Below are 17,205 nucleotides of genomic sequence, written 5' to 3' on the forward strand. Positions count from 1 at the left end.
TTTATCCTCTTGCTGTTGTATTAGACTTAACTCTTTCGATTTTCTATTCCACTGCAAAATGCCAAACGTTATTCAAACGTGTGATGCAACAGAAACATTACCAATGAACATCCAAATTTGGCGTAATCTCTGTATGTGTTTTTATTCTCTAATGCAGTTTTGTATTTTTCACATTACATTGAAAATGAAGGCGCTGCCGTGATCCAGAACTGATTGATACAAGTTATGCATAAAATAAACCAAATGTGCTAAAGCGTTCTGAGAATGGATTGCGAAATTACACAGATATTCGTGAATAGGCCGGTGGTAGCTTTCTTGTATTTTAAATAATACTAAAATAATTACTATACTTTTGGTGGTGTACATGTGCAGTAACGACGAATAAGAAAAACTAATAAAAATAGCCTAAATATATCTAATGTTTGAAGTATGTCAGTACTTCAACAGTTGCAGATAATGACCTACGTAGCAATGTGAACAGAGTTTTACGACAGTATAGCACATAATGACACATACTCTTTACAAGTTTTTACTTAGAAGGGCATGTCCAAAGTAAATGATATATTTTAATCTGATATTTACGATTTAAGAACGAGTAGCTTTATGCTGTTATGTAATTAACTGTAAACTCCAGTTCCACAAATCAGAAGACATGATATGTTTACACTAGACGCGCCACTCCTGGTCTGTTGAATCGTAATATGACGAATTCTCAGGCAACGTACCAAAATGTGTGGAAACTATACGCGCATGTAATAGCTGGTTTGATTTCATAATGTAGTTTCTGGCTATGAAAGCGTCTGCGCGATCCGAGGACGGAAAAATTTAATAAAGGAATTTTGTTTACAAGACGGTCTCCATTTTTCCCACAGGCAGAATGCTTAAGCTATACACTATGAAATTATTTTTTAATTGAGGAATTCTCTGATTCGACAGTTAGATCGTATGCCACAAATATTTTCTTCACGGTAGTAATGCCGTTGAAACACGGAAAGTGCTCGATCTGCTATGACAGTTTCAATTTTACTTGTCTTATTTTTAGTAAAACATTTTCACGTCCTGACAAAAGAAGGAAGTCTGCCTCTTCAGGCGAACGAGAGCGTGCATCAAAAAGTGAAACTAAAGCCAAAACTATATCTACTGTGCAACAGCTGCAGATGAAGCTCCTGTTGATAAGCGCGACAGCAGTTCGTCACAAGCAAAACAGAGAGCATGCATTTCAGTGAAAGCAGACGTAGACTGCTGACAAGTGAATGCCCTCGCAACAAGCGATTCTACGGTGTGGCCCACGGGAAGAAGACTACAGGTGGAGTCGTAATAACGTCTTGCTTATGTGGTTTTTTAAAGGTTTTTATATTCCATTGTTCTAAAGTCAAAAGTTTATCTTACGGATTGGCGAACAGTAGCATTCCTCAGGAGCAATGAATTCGGTGCGTACGCCTGTTCTATGTGACTGTCTTCATACACCAACGTCTGCAATGTGGACCGGATGCCACCAAAGGCGATGGCCGTTGAACGTTTGATCAAACACATGGGTACGACTGGTACAGCATTTGGTACGCCGTGTTGAGCGACCACTATATTCGTTTTCACAGTCGAGAACAAAGAGATACTGCAGACTGACTAAAATTTAACATCAGTCTGCATCCCAAGTTCAATGCTGACACCGCGTAATTCCCCTGAGTGTGGTGCTGGTCGAACAACAACGCCAGATTATGTCACCCGCTTCTGACCAAAGATGAAACGTGAAAATATTTTCGTAGTACACTGCTGTTCATTAAAATTGAAAAAATCACGAAAGCGGAAAGTAGCGAACGCCACATTAACACGAAGCGTGCTTTGATATGAAATGATAAACATTTCAGCAAAACCGTATTAAGTAGGTGGTATTAACGTCATCTACAGGGGACGCAAAAACCTATGGAAACACCAAAAGGCCGTGCGGAGTGGCCACGCAGTCTAGGGCGTCACGTGACGGATTGAGCGGCCCCTCCCGCCGGAAGTTCGAGTCCTCCCTCGGGCACGCGTGTGTTGTTGTTCTTAACATAAGTTAGTTTGGTCCCTTAGGAATTCACACACATTTGAACATTCTGAAACACCAAAAACACAACACATTTTCTGCCAAATATGGTGCAGGAAAACGGTTAGCACTCAAAACAGCTCTCGGAATGCAGAAATACAGGTTCTTTGTGTGAGATCTGAGTTTCTCCTGGCGTATACAATGTTCAGATAACTTACGGGAATGCAGCCGGGTGATGTCGTCCATAAACGCCGATATTTCGGCAAGTGCATAACCTGACATTTTCAATCCTAAACTGCAGGAAGTAAGCGCTGTGCAAGTTTTAAATTCGTTCGGACAACGTTTACCTGTTGCAGTTTTACCTTGAAAATGACAGGGTGTGCTCCTGCGTTCCAGTAAGTTGTGAGATTTGAAACTTTCTCTGTGTACAGATTGATCCATAAAATTTCGGACGAAGTGCCGAATGTCTGCAGCTTGCTGTTACAATATTTCAGCGCAGAGTTTTCGCGCCATCTTGAGATGAATACTGACAGAAAATGCCCTGAGCTCACGTATTTAAGACCCCGCCAAAACATGAATGACGCGTCCAATTGGCCTTGGACATGCGCTCTTTGTCTGCATGTCTGTGCGCTGCGTCTCGAGCCCTCTGTGGTGAAAGCTGGCTTCATAGATATCAGATAGACTGTCTTCGCATGGCAAACGACACCAGCTACGCAGAGCACGAAGTTTTTCTATGACGGCATTCCATGCAGAATTTAACTGGAAACTGCCGACTCAGTTAATAAGGGACTCAGACAGTCGTATATCCACTGATTCATTGATGACGGAGTTCCATAAGTTTGACGTATGGGCCACAATTTTCGTTCGGTAGTGTTTCATCAAGTGACCAGTGGAAATACAATGTTCGGCGACAGCGGACGTACTGGCTTGGAGGAGGCGAGTATGCCGCCGACGTTCTACGACGCCGTTCCTGCACTGTGCGCGTCGTTTGTTCTACGCAAGATTTACGTATTGGCACGGAATTCTGTAAGTGTCTGCCTTTCGCAACTCTAAGTACCCTTTAACAGATCCCAAGGCGCCGAGATTTTAGGAGAAGGACGAAAAACTGCTTGAACTTTACGTCTTCTTAATATTCTATTTTGGCCGAAATATTTCTAATAAATGGTAAGTAAGCAGACGCTTTTAAGGCCTCATCCTCTTATTTGTGTTGTCGTTTATACGTCTGTAGCGCACTCTTTACTTGTTGGGATGAGTATCCCTTGTTCTGGAACACAGTTTGCAGGTGGTCCTGTTCCGTTTGCAGATTATCGACATCCGAGATTGTATGAGCTAGGTGTATTAAGGTCTTTAGAACGCTTATCGTTTGTGCCGGACGGTAAGAACTACTAACTTGCAGATACAGATCTTTATGAGTGGGCTTTGGAAAAACCGAATGTCCAAGTGTTCTATCGCTCTTCCACAACACCAAGACGTTTAAAAACGGCAAGCGACCATCTTGCTCCATCTTCATAGTAAATTTTACGTTTTCATGTATGTACGGCGTTAAGGTATTGCAGATATTCTCGGAGACTGTCCAAACCATGAGGCCAGACTACGTACCGCCAAAATGGCCAGACTACGTACCGCCAAAATACTAGTGGTTTTAAAATAGCTGAGGCGAGTGCTTGCACCTCAAAATCTTCCATAAAAAAAGAATGGCCACCAGTGGAAACAAAGGTCTCCTCATGGCGACATCACTAGTTGGTTCAAAAATCTCGTTGTTAAATGAAAAGCACATCGAGGAGAGTGTGCTCGAACAAAGCTGTAATGTCAGCCGCAAACCTATTACTGATGAGATGCAGTGAGTCCATTAAAGGCATATTTATAAAAAGCGAAACGACACCGAAACTGACCAACAAGTCGCTGCTTTCCAGCTTAAGTGACTGAAATCTGGTGATAAAATCACTAGAATTTCTTATATGATATAGACACTTGCCTAAAATGGGTTTCTGTAAAGACGCCCAGTATTTGGCCAAATCATAGGTTCCAATATTGCTTACTACAGGAAGTAAAGGCACATCTCCTTTGTGGACCTTGGGCAGTTCATACAGTCTAGGTGAAACTGAATCGTTTGATATCAGTCTCTTGATGACCCACTTTGGCAGAGAACTTTAGGTAGAAGTTCTGCTGTTTTCCGCTTCACTCGATTGGTAGGATCCTTATCGATTTTGCAATAAGCTGAGTCATTCAATAACACATGGATGTTATGGATATAGCCCTCCCGTGACATGAGAACAGTAGCATTACCTTTATCGGACTTGAGCTCTACCGTATCAACGTCTGCTCTAAGTTACGGAGGGCTGCTCTCTCCAGCACTTATGTCGGTCGTCTGCTGCCATAGTCCACTAACACCGATATTCGTCGCACTATCCTAACGGGTACGTCTGCTGTACGTCTCACATTGATTTCTGCTATTATTTCACAACGTGCTGCTGGTCTGCTAGCACATTGACAACTCTACGCAAACGCCGCTGCTTTCGGTCGTTAAGTGAGCGCTGTCCGCCACTGTGTTTCTGTGCTCCTCGCCACATTCTTCACACTGTGGATACCGAAATATTGTATTCTCTAATGATTTCCGAAATGGACTGTGCCATGCGTTTAGCTGCAACTACACTATGTGATCAAAGGTATCCGGACACCTGGCTGAAAATGAGTTACAAGTTCGTGGCGTCCTCCATCAGTAAAGCTGGAATTCAATATGGTGTTGGCCCACCCTTAACCTTGATGACAGCTTCCACTCCCGCAGGCATACGTTCAATCAGGTGCTGGAAAGTTTCTTGGGGAATGGCAGCCCATTCTTCCCGGAGTGCTGCACTGAGGAGAGGTGTCGATGTCGGTCAGTGGGGCCTGGCTCGAAGTCGGCGTTCCAAAACATGCCAAATGTGTTCTATAGGATTCATGTCAGGACTCTATGCAGGTCAGTCCATTACAGGGATGTTACTGTCGTGCAACCACTCCGCCGCAGGCCGTGCATTATGAACAGGTGCTCGATCGTGTTGAAAGACGCAATCGCCATCCCCGAATTGCCTTTCAACAGTGCGCAGCAAGAAGGTGCTTAAAACATCAGTGTAGGCCTGTGATGTGATTGTGACATGCAAAAGAACAAAGGGTGCAAGACTTGTCCATGAAAAACACAACCACACTATAACACCACCGCCTTGGAATTTTGGCATATCACACGCTGGCAGATGACGTTCACCGGGCATTCGCCATCCCCCCACACCCTGCGATCGGATCGCCACATTGTGTACCGTGATTCGTCACTCCACACGTTTTTCCACTGTTCAATCGTCCCATGTTTACCCTTTTTACACCAAGCAAGGCGTCGTTTGGCATTTACTGGCGTGATGTGTGGCTTATGAGCAGCCGCTCGACCATAAAATCCAAGTTATCTCACCTCCCGCCTAACTGTCATAGTACTTACAGTGGATCCTGATGCAGTTTGGAATTCCTGTGTGATGGTCTGGCTAGATGTCTGCCTGTTACACATTGCGACCCACTTCAACTGACGGCGGTCTCTGTCAGTCACCGACTATGTCGGCATGTACGCTTTTGTGCTGTACGTGTCCCTTCAAGTTCCCACTTCACTACCACATCGGAAACAGTGGACCTAGGGATGTTTAGGAGTGTGAAAACTCTCGCGTACAGACGTGACACCCAATCACCTGACCACGTTCGAAGTCCGTGAGTTCCGCGGAGCGCCTCATGCTGCTCTCTGACGATGTCTGATGAGTACTGAGGTCGCTGATATGGAGTACCGGACAGTAGGTGGCAGCACAATGCACCTAATATGAAAACCGTATGCTTTTGTGGTCACATAGTATACCATTCCAGGTTCAGAGTCTGGTAATTCCCCTCGTGCGGCCATAATCAAGTCGGAAACCTTTTCACGTGAATGATCTGAGTACAAATGACAGCTCCACCAGCGCGCTGTCCTTTTATACGCCACCTGTGTCAGTGCATATCGCCCTCCCATAACTTTTGTCACCCCAGTCCACAGTCGAGTCGTCACGGTTTTGCTGATCAAAGCTGCTCTCCAGAGCTCTTGCGGAAAAGCAAATCAGCCTACTTGTGGTCTTAAATCATGCCACGTGCAGCGCGCCGGACAGAAAGCGACTTGCTAGCACCGAAAGCGGAGAGGCGACTAGGGGCTGCGCCTACCTTTCCCAGCGGCGCGGACGAGCTCTGGCTGGGCTGCCCGCTGTCCTTGACGTAGATCTTCCAGGTGGCCTGGCTGTTGAACGACTTGTCGGCGGCGTAGCACCGCCACAGGCACTGGATGAGCATGGCGGCCGCCGGGATCTGCCGGTTGAAGTGCTTCTGCCGCTGCTTCTGCTGCACCTTGAGCGCGAACCCGGAGCCCAGGATGCCCTGTAGCGGAGGTACGGCCCGGTTAGCCACATGTAGACAGCGTGTAGCTCTGGACATTGCTGGCTGACACACAACTACACGGTAATGAGTTCTTAATTACAAAGTTACAATGTTTTTACATTGAAGTGCCAAAGAAACAGGTGTAGGCATGCGTATTCAAATACAGAGATATGTAAATAGGCAGAATACAGAGCTGCGGTCGGCAACGCCTATATAAGACAGCAAGTGGTGCAGTTGTTAAATCAGTTACTGCCACTACAATGGCAGGTTATCTAGATTTAAGTGAGTTTGAACTTGTTGTTACAGTCGACGCACGAGCGATGGGATACACCATCTCCGAGGAATCGATGAGGAGGGGATTTTCCTGTACGACCATTTCACGAGTGTACCGTGAATGTCAGGAATCTGGTTAAACATCGAATCTCCGACATCACTGTGGCCGGAAAAAGATCCTGCAAGAAAGGGACGAACGACGACTCAAGAGAATCATACAACGTGACAAAGTGCAACCTTTCCGCAGTTTGCTGCAGACTTCGGTGCTGGGCTACAAACAAGTGTCAGTGTGCGAACCATTCAACGGAACATTATCGATGTGGGCTTTTGTAGCCGAAGACCCAGTCGTGTATCCTTGATGACTGCACGACACAAAGTTTTACTCCTCGCCTGGGCGCGTTAACACCGACATTAGACTGTTGATGACTGGGAACATGTTGCCTGGTTGGGAGAGTCTCATTTTAAGTTGTATCGAGCAGATGGACGTGTACGGGTACGGAGACAACTTCATGAATCCATGGACCCTACATGTCAGCTGCTGATGGAGGCTGTGTAATGGTGTCGGGTGTGTGCAGTTGGACTGGTATGGGACCCCTGGTACGGCTAGATACGACTCTGATAGGTGACACATACATAAGCATCTTGTCTGATCACCAGCCTCCGTTCATGGCCATTGTGCATTCCGACGGACTTGGGTAATTTATGCAGGACAATGTGACACCCCTGCCTCTAGCATATCTTTGGGGTCGCTCTCTTGCAGACCTACCTCATTTTGTTTTTACCATTGACGAAATGACGGCACTGTTACGTTTTTTAGCCTTTTCCCTTTATCGTTCTGACTTTTCTGAGGTGTCACACTATCTGAATGGACCACATTTGAAACAAGGGACTGATGACCTTGCTGTTTGGTCCCTTCAATCCCAATCAACCAACCAACCAACCAGAACTGCTACAGAGTGTCTCCACGAACACTCTTCTGAGTTTAAACACTTCTGCTAGCCACCAAACTCCCAAGACATCAACATTACTGAGCATATCTGCATGTCTTGCAACGTGCTGTGCTGAAGAGGTCTCCAACCCCTCGTTCTCTTACGGATTTGTGGGCAGCTCTACAGGATTCATGGTGTCAATTCCCCCTAGCACAACCTCAGACATTAGTCGAGTCCGTGCCCCGTCGTGTTGAGACGCTTCTGCGTGCTCACGGGCGCCCTACACGAGATTAGGCAGGTATGACACTTTATTTGGCTCATCAGCGCATAAAGAGAACAAGAGCATTCCTGTCACTGTACCCTGGAGCACTCGTGGCGATACCCTTCTGTCTAATGAACATTCGCCGCCGAGGACAACATACTGGGTTGTACTACTTTAGTCTTCGAGCCATCCACTTACCTGAGACAGTCTGCAGTCAATCGCTTTCAAACGCTTTCCGGAAATCTAGCAATATATAATCTGCTTGTTGCCCTGCATCAATGTTTTGTATCATGTGAGAAAAGGGCAAGCTGAGTTTCGCACGAGGGATACTGATTTGTGAAAAGTAGCTTTTCTGTCTTTAGGAAACTTACTACGTTCGAACTTATAATTAACAGCTTTTAGATGATGTTCCTAGTTCGTGGCAACCAGCGTGCATTGAGTACTTTATATACTGAAAGTAAGAATTGGGGTTGGGGGGTGGGGGGGGGGGGGGGTGGGGGGGTCGCGTCACAGGATACAATTCATTAAGGATATCACTGTCTGCCACTAATGTATTTGTCGATATATGGAAGCACAACTAAAATTTAAACCAGTCACTTAAAATACGTTCTGATTCTCCTCTGAATTAGTGTACTTACTGCTGGCAAGGCGAAAAAAGAAATAGCGAAGACGCTGAAGCACGAGGCGACGATCTTGCCCATCCAAGTCTTGGGCACGGTGTCTCCGTATCCGATGGTCGTGACAGTGATCTGCAGGCAACAACGTACTCGATCAGAAAGCTTTGCTCAGTACAGGCCGCACTTAGACAAACAGGTACAAAGACTTACCACACCCCACCACAGCGCGTCTGCGTAACTGCTGAAGTCTGTTTCATTTTCGGCGTCTTTCTCAGCCAGATACACAAAATAGCTGCTGAAGATGAGACCCAGGAAGCCGATGTACAGCGTCGTGATCAGCTCCTAGAAGCGAACAGTTTAATGTGGTGACTCGATAGAGCTGTCAGAAATTTGGAGAACTGCTTGTTTGCCATCAGATGTTCAATTTATTCTTTTCTTCTATTTTTAAGAATAAATTGTACAGCTGATGGCAAACATGCAGCTCTTAAAATCTTAGGAACCAGATTCGCAAACGCTATTGACAGCAATGGAAGAGAGAGATTAGACGCTCTCATCTACATCTATGTGTAAAGCACAATTTCTGTCACACTAGCTGAGGAACATAATATTCTCGTAGTCTCAGTCTGAAAATAACACTAGCCTTATTTATAGTACACTGACGGAAAAAATCGCAATTCCAAGAAGAAGCTGTACGACACGAACGAAAGTTGGTAGGCGTGTTTCAAACTTTGCGCCAGTCGCACTATGAGGATGCAGATCAGATTTGCTTTAAATACCTGCTGTAACAGTCATGAGCGTTAGTTACCTTTAACACTGTACGTGGTGAGCTGATGTTAGTCAGGAATGCCTTTAAGCAGACAAGGGCGTCATTATTGTTGTGACTAACAATTCGCAAATTTTCACAAACACAACTTGTATTGATGTAAGTTCACAAGGTTGATGACTAAACAACAAACGAAAGGTAACAATAACGATGCCAGTAAAAGTCTCCTAATTGAGTCAAACAAAAGTTCACTTCTAATTTTCCACAAAGGTTCGTGATAGCACACCCACCCACTAGTAACAGTCCAATTCCGAGACGAAGACGTAATCTTCAACAGTCGAAGTACACGAGATCGGCATCCGGAGTGAACTGAACTTCGGGGTTGGTTCTAGCCCCTCAATAACTGTTTCCAGCCAATCAGATTTTGGCGTAGTGATACTTCCTGCGGGGCGTGGCTCGAGATCCTCGTGCAGGAAGTAGTTCTCGGAATGTCTATTTCCATTAGCTTGTATGTAAATAGCCGCTGTTTACTATGGTTCTTTTGGTACGCCTTGGATGTAGACAACCTCATTCTATGTGGCGTAATATGGGTTGCGACCCGCAGGGGCTACCTTGGCTCCGGTTTAACAATTATCAACATCTCCCTCAGTTTGAAAGAGGTCGTGCAATAGGGTACGAGAAGTTGAACGCTCCTTCTGCGATACTACAGATGGGCTTGGCAACAATGTAGCCACTTTACGCTGGCAGGTAGTCACGAGAATGTACGGTCGTAAGACCACCGGATCTGGACGGTCAAGTTGCACTAGAGAGAGTGAAGGCCATCGCGTTCGCCGTTCTGTTCTGGCGTTTTGTATTGCATCTGAAGCAGAAATCTGCGCAGCAGTTACCGCCACAGTGACACAAAGGTTGCTACAAAATCACATCCGAGGCAGATGCCCTGTAATGTGCATTCCAGTGACCCCAAACCGCCACCATGTGCGACTTCAGTGGTACAAGTGAAAACCCATTGGAGAGCAGAGTGGAGGTCTGTTTTTGTTTTCCGATGAAAGGTGGTTCTCCCTCGGTGCCAGTGATGGCCGTGTGTTGGTTAGGAGGAAGCCAGCTGAAGACGTGCAACCAACCTGTCTGCGTTCTAGACACACTGGACCTACACCTCGAGTTATGACCTGGGGTGCGATTTGGTATGACAGCAGAAGCACTCTCTTGGTTATGCCACGCATTATGACTGTAAATCAGTACCTCATTCTGGTGATTCGACTTGTGTGTTTCCATCCAAGAACAGTGTTCCAGAGGGGTTTTTCCAACAGGATAACGCTCGCCCACGTACCACTGTTTTAACCCGAAATGCTCTACGGAGTGTCGATCACCAGGTCTGTTCTTATTGAGTACACATGGGACATCATCGGATGGCAACTCCAGAGTCATCACCAAACAGCATTAACCGTACCTGTATTGACGAAGTGCAATAGGCATGGAACTCCATCCCACAAATTGACACACGGCACCTGTACTACACAATGCATCATGCACGTTTGCATGCTTGCATTCAAACATTCTGGCCGTTACACCGGTTATTAATGCACCAGCATTTCACATTTACAGTGCCTAATCTCGCGCTTACATCAAACTGTGAACTTGCAATGTTAATCACATAAAAGTGTTACCTAGAAAAATGTATTGATTATTTTTTGGTGCTGCGAATTTTTTTGTTAGTTTATATGCCTAGTACGTATTTCGGCGAAGACAGGGAGTGGAAAAGGGTAACTAGATTGTAGGGGTAGGCTGCAAGAACAAACAGTGTGCAAAGGCACAGATTAAACTACAGTTTACGTTGTACATAAATTTTTTGGTGATGCTTGAAATATAATGGGGACAGGGGACTAACGTAACTTTCATCGAAGCTCATACATAATTATCAAAATACTGGCAATGGTAGGGTGCTTAAACGAGAACACGGCAGTTAAAAGTGCAATGTGCAATGATGACTGCGTGAACACATATATTCAAATGAGTCACAAATATCCTGGCAGTAATAGTTCCTACTTTACAAAAGAGGATACTGTAAATTGTTAATATGTTGATGAAAAACTGAAAAGTTTAATAAAACAATCGCTCGCGATCACATAAATGCAAAAGTCGGGCATTGTAGCAAGCCAATAAGAAAACACTGATTCTACGCAGCACAATGCATTGATTCACTCAAAACAAAAAACACTGATTCTACGCAGCAGAATGTATTGATTCACTCAAAACAGATTAAATGAAGAGAATATAGAAGAAAGGAAAATTCCATTGAAACATTCTGGGATCGAAAACAACAAGAAACTTGAAAATAAATACTAAGCGGCAGCAATGAACACTTTAGGAAATTCGAAAAACCTTCAGATAAAATGCGTAAAAAATTGCCAGTTTCTTTGGACACATAAAAATAATGGAGGAAAGCAGAGTAAGAAAATAAATATTCCGATACTTTAAGAACAAATATAAGTGTATGCATCAAACTCAAACAGACCAAGAAGAAATGAAGCTTTCTGAACAAGAGATTCAGAACACACATCTTGAAAACAAAAACAAAGAACTTTAGAAGCTTTCAAGAGACAGAAAAAAAGCAAGTGCAGGAGATACTTCACCGCTGCCAAAAGAAAGAGTAAAGTGGTAAAAAAATTGGAGAAAGAAAGACAAAAGAAACACGAATAGAATAAATAATCAAAATATTTGTAATTGGCACACAGTATGAAACATCCGGCACAAAATAAAGTTAATACACTACTTCTTTGTAGCCTAGAACTTTACTGGATACAGTGAAATAATTACATGTAAATTTAAGTAAACTAATGACGACTGACAATAAAAAAATAAACTATCAATTTCATGATCATTTTTGTAAATATGTCCAAACTGAGTCGAAAACGTACGGTACATATGAACCCGTCTGTTGGAACAAAGGCCTATAGTATGTACTTCGTAAGCCAAAAGTACACTAGGTCTACAAAATAACTCGCACAAAATAGCAAAATCATTCGCGGCAGTTCCATCTTCCTATTCTTCACAAATCAATCTTCGTTACTTTTCTTCGGTATGATCCTAATAGGCTTACGAGATCTTCATTGTGCCTTGTTTCACCTGTGAGTGCTTTTCCTTCTCGCACACAACGTAAGATGCGAAGCAGACTGTCCGATATGGTGGACAACAATATGAAACTGTTTCCTGATGACATTTTTGTTTACGTGCAGATGTCGTCGTTAAGTAACTGTAAGTGGATACAGGAAGCCTTGGACGGTATTTCTATTTCCTTTGATGAATCTCAGCTTGTTTTAAATGTGGATAAATTTAATTTAATGAGAACAGGCAGGGAAAATTTCTAAAGCTTTGAATGCATTACTAACGGTACGCTGTTTTACTCAGTCGCGTTAGTTTTGCGCTGTAAGACAAAAAGAACTACGCAGCGTGAAGGAATTATCCGACGAGGACGGAAATCGGTGGACGTGATGCACATGTACTGACAAACAAATGATTACAATTCCAGGAATAATGGGTGATTTAATCGAGAGAAAGAGCATGCCAAACAGAGCAAGTCAATGACGCGTTGCTCCACCTCCGGCTCTTAAGCAAGAAGTTACTCGGCTTGGCATTGACTGACAGAGTTTTTGGGTGTCCACATGAGGGATATAGTGTCAAATCAATTACAATTGGCGCGTTAGATAGTCATCCCGGGCTGGTTGGAGGGACCTGCTCATAATGCTCCAAACATTCTCAATTGGGAAGAGATCCGGTGACTTTGCTGTTCAAGATAAGGTTTGGCAAGCAGCCGAAACCGGTGCAGTGAAAATGAATATTGTGCAGATAGTTCAGTTAATTATTTGCTTACAATGCCACCACTGATTTTGAATCGCACATCACTTGATTATCTCCTTGGAACGTATCAATGAAGTGTTGTGCAATATATCAGCAGAGCTAATTATTTACAGGTTTATTTTATATACTCTAAACTATGATAGCATAACTGTCTTCAAGGTGTACCAAAGTATTTGTGTTGTATAGGGTTAGTTCTTAAAGCAGATGTATATTATCGTTTCTATTATATGCCCAGATCGTTAAGCGATCTGTTAAAGGCTCTTTCGTTGCAGATTAGCCACATTATTCTTTGACAAAGAAGTTTCTTCTCAGAGTTATCAGGTAACGGAATAAATAAGAGTATAATGTGTTGCTGTGAAAGAGAACTCCAAAGGGAACCTTCTGTTAATACAATTGACAGAGAACTATATTTGGAAGGGGCAGCAAATTGATTTATGGCAGGACGAAGCCACAAGTAGCTAATACTAATCACACTAAATTTTTAAAGTAAATAAGCCTCCCACACTCTTACTTTTGTTCACCAGCCGAAGAGAACATTTTTTCAGATATTTCTCCTATTTCTCTCTCTCTCTCTCTCTCTTTTTTTTTTACTGATATTAATAAAACAGGTGCAGAGGACTGTATTTAACATTCTGTCTATAATGGGAACTACCGGAAATATCGCACGCGTCTCATTTTCGCTGGTTATTTTAAGCTTTACCTCCATTTCTTATAGAATATTGTGCCTATAGTTAACTGTAGAGTAGTATAACTATAAAATAATTACATCGGTGTTCCGTGAATTCAAAGTAAATTGTGAATCCTGACAGGAATATCAATTTCTTTGTTTGTAGCTACGATACAAGATTTTACACTGTAAAGTTTGAAGAGAATGATACTTTTGTGCCTAAAAATTCGCTCTTGCTGAGATCTGTGTCGGACTTTTTATTGACAGCATTTACACGCCGAACCTGAAAACAAATGGCCTCACAATTGGTTCTACTGTGTTACGGTGTAGTCGGTAGCGACAAAAAACAGGAGATTTTATCTTGATGTCTCTGTGTATTAATTTAATGAGGAACTTAGATGAATGAGCTGTTAAGCTTGTTGTTCCATAGTTCTCGCATTTACCTGCCTTTGACATATGTGTAATTATGTACATGGAAATGGAAATGCCGTGTGACTAGGGACTCCCGTTGGGTAGACCGTTCGCCTGGTGCAAGTCTTTCGAGCTGACGCCACGTCGGCGACCTGCGTGTCGATGGGAATGAAATAATGATGATAAGGACTACATTACACCCAGTCCCTGGGCGGAGAAAATCTTCGACCCAGCCGGGAATCGAACCCGGGCTGTGAGGTATGACATTCCGTCGCGCTGACCACTCAGCTACCAGGGGCGGCCATTATGTACATGACATTCGTCCGAAATTCCGATAATGTCTCCTGTCTCATAGGTCTTGGATTCAGAACTCTACATAATTTACGGTACAATTACTTCTATACATTTAAAAAAAGCCTTCCAAAGACGTTGGAATTCAAACGAGAAACAGTTCATTCAAATACTCGCTGGTGAGAATTACTAGATGGCATCTCTAAATCCGAGAATTCATTCACAGAAAAAACGATTAATAAGTAACAGAGACACTAAGAACTGATCTTTTGGGTGCCACTTTTGTGATTCATTAGTTTTTTGAGTGATCTGTTGCTGTCCTACATCTCTTCCTGTCTTGTGTTAATCTATTCATCTTTGCACAAGCACCTCATTCTACACCCTCCGATCGTCTTGCAGTGCATATCGCAACAGACTGCATAATCCTTACGTTTTCCGGGAAATGCTCTGTCAGGATCATGATGCGATTTCTTTGCTCAGCTCTTGGGAAGCAAGTTGGTTCATCACTTGGATGCTCTAACCGTATGAAGAATGTTTCTACGTCTACATCTACACGCATATTCCGCAGGGCACTGTAAGGTGCGTCACGGAGGGTATCCTGCACCATAACTGGTCATTTCCCCTCCTGTTCCACTAGCAAATAAAGTGGGGGAAAAGCGACTATTTATATGCCTCCGTATAAGCGCTAATCTCTCGACTCTTCGCGGTCCTTACGCGAAATGTGTGTTGGGGGCAGTAGAATCGTTCAGCAGTCAGCTTCAGGTGTCGGCTCTCTAAATTTTCTCAAAAGCATTCCTCGAAAAGAACATTATCTTCCCTCCAGGGATTCACATTTGAGGTACCGAAGCATTTCAGTAACACTTGCGTATTGCTCGAACCTAGCGGTAACAAATCTAGCAGCCCGCCTCCAAATTGGTTCGATGTCTTCCTTGAATCTGACCTGGTACGGATTCCAAACATTCGAGCAGTACTCAAGAACAGGTCGTACCAGTGTCCTATATGCGGTCTTCTTTACAGGTGATCCACTCTTTTCTAAAATTCTCCCAATAAATTGAAGACGACCATTCGCCATCCCTACCACAATCCTCAAATAGTCACTGCAACGCTACGCCCAGATATTTAAACGAAGTGACTGGTTTCAAATGGTTCAAATGGCGCTAAGCACTAGAGGACTTAACAGCTGAGGTCAACAGTCCTCTAGAACTTAGAACTACTTAAACATAACTAACCTAAGGACAGCACACACATCCATGCCCGCGGCAAGATTCGAACCTGTGACCGCAGCAGCTCCGTGCTTCTGGACTGAAGCGTCTAGAACCGCTCGGCCACAACGGCGTGACTGGGGCAAGGCACTACTAGTGCTGTATCAGAACATTAAGGGTTTGTTTTTCTTACTCATCCGCATCACTTACATTTCTCTAAATTTAGAGCTAGCTGCCATTCACAACAACAACTAGAAATTTTGCCAAGTCATCTTGTATCCCCCTACAGTCTCTCAACTTCGTCACCTTCCCGTACGTCACTGCATCATCAGCAAACAACCACAGATTACTGCCCACCCTGTCGGCCACATCATTTATGTATACAGAAAATAATAGCGCTCCTATCATACTTCACTGCGGCACTCCTGACGATGTCCTTGGATCTGATGAACACTCGCCGTCGAGGACAACATACTCGGTCCTACTACTTAACAATTCTTCGAGCCATTCACATATCTGGCATCCTATTCCATACGCTCGTATTTTCGTTAACACTCTGCAGTAGGGCACCGTGTAAAATTCTTTCCGGAAATGTAGAAGTATGGAATATGCCTGCCGCCATTCGTCCACAGTACGCAGGATGTCATGTGAGAAAAGGGAACGCAGAGTTTCGCACGAGCGTTGCTTTCTGAAATATTGCTGATTCGTGGACAGAAGTTTCCAAGTTTCACGGAAATTTATTATATTCGAACTGAGGATACGTCCAAGGATTCTGTATCAAACTGATGTTAGGGACATTGGTTTGTAATGTAGCGGGTCCGTTCTTTTGCCCTTCTTATATACAGGAGTCACCTGCGCCTTTTTCCAGTCGCTTGGGACTCTGCTGTCTGCGAGAGATTCGCGAAAATTCAAGCCAAGTACAGGGCCAATACGGTAGGATACTCTTTGTAAAACCGAACTGGAATTCCATCCGGACTGGGTGCTTTATTTATTTTCAACTCTCTCAGTTGTTTCTCTACGCCACCCTGCCACCGCACGAGCGTGTGTTCTCGGCTACGTAGAGACCTTTATTGTTCGTTGTTGCATAATGATAAAACTACGTGTATGCCGTTCATCGACGAATGCGTAAGAAAAAAGGCTACAGATTCAGGCATTCGCACCGCGATCCTCAACTTTCTCCATACTTTTATGCACCATGCCGACTTTTTCTCGTTCCTGCTTTATTGTTTCTGTCTCCCCCCCCCCCCCCACCCCGCCCCCGCTCCCTCCCTCTTTACCTCCCTCCCCTCTCTCTCCATTTCATTAAACTAGCTGATTTAGTTTCCATTACTGCACAGCGCTTCGGCCAACGTGGTGTTTAGATCGCATTATCTTAATTGACAATCTTCTTTGATTCATCTTTGCAGCATATACCTTTCATACCACGTAATTCGTGTTTTATCTCATTATCCACCACTGTGGCTAACATTGCTCTCTTATGCCAGTGCGGTGGCGCTAGACATGGT

General features: G+C 43.9%; 1 protein-coding gene across 3 annotated transcripts in view; it reads right to left on the bottom strand.

Annotated features, from left to right (window-relative positions):
* Window positions 1–17,205, bottom strand: part of LOC126353821 (potassium voltage-gated channel subfamily KQT member 1-like) — a 2,608,463-nt gene that overhangs the window by 56,584 nt on the left and 2,534,674 nt on the right. For all 3 annotated transcript variants that reach the window (XM_050002939.1, XM_050002938.1, XM_050002941.1), the window contains 3 exons: window positions 8,722–8,853; window positions 8,533–8,643; window positions 6,221–6,430 (listed from right to left, as the gene is read on the bottom strand). In XM_050002939.1, the coding sequence (XP_049858896.1) occupies window positions 6,221–6,430; window positions 8,533–8,643; window positions 8,722–8,853 (453 nt within the window). The remainder of the gene's footprint in view (window positions 1–6,220; window positions 6,431–8,532; window positions 8,644–8,721; window positions 8,854–17,205) is intronic.

Source organism: Schistocerca gregaria, chromosome 3, assembly GCF_023897955.1.
Source record: "Schistocerca gregaria isolate iqSchGreg1 chromosome 3, iqSchGreg1.2, whole genome shotgun sequence".
In the NCBI taxonomy this organism is placed as follows: Eukaryota; Metazoa; Arthropoda; class Insecta; order Orthoptera; family Acrididae; genus Schistocerca; species Schistocerca gregaria.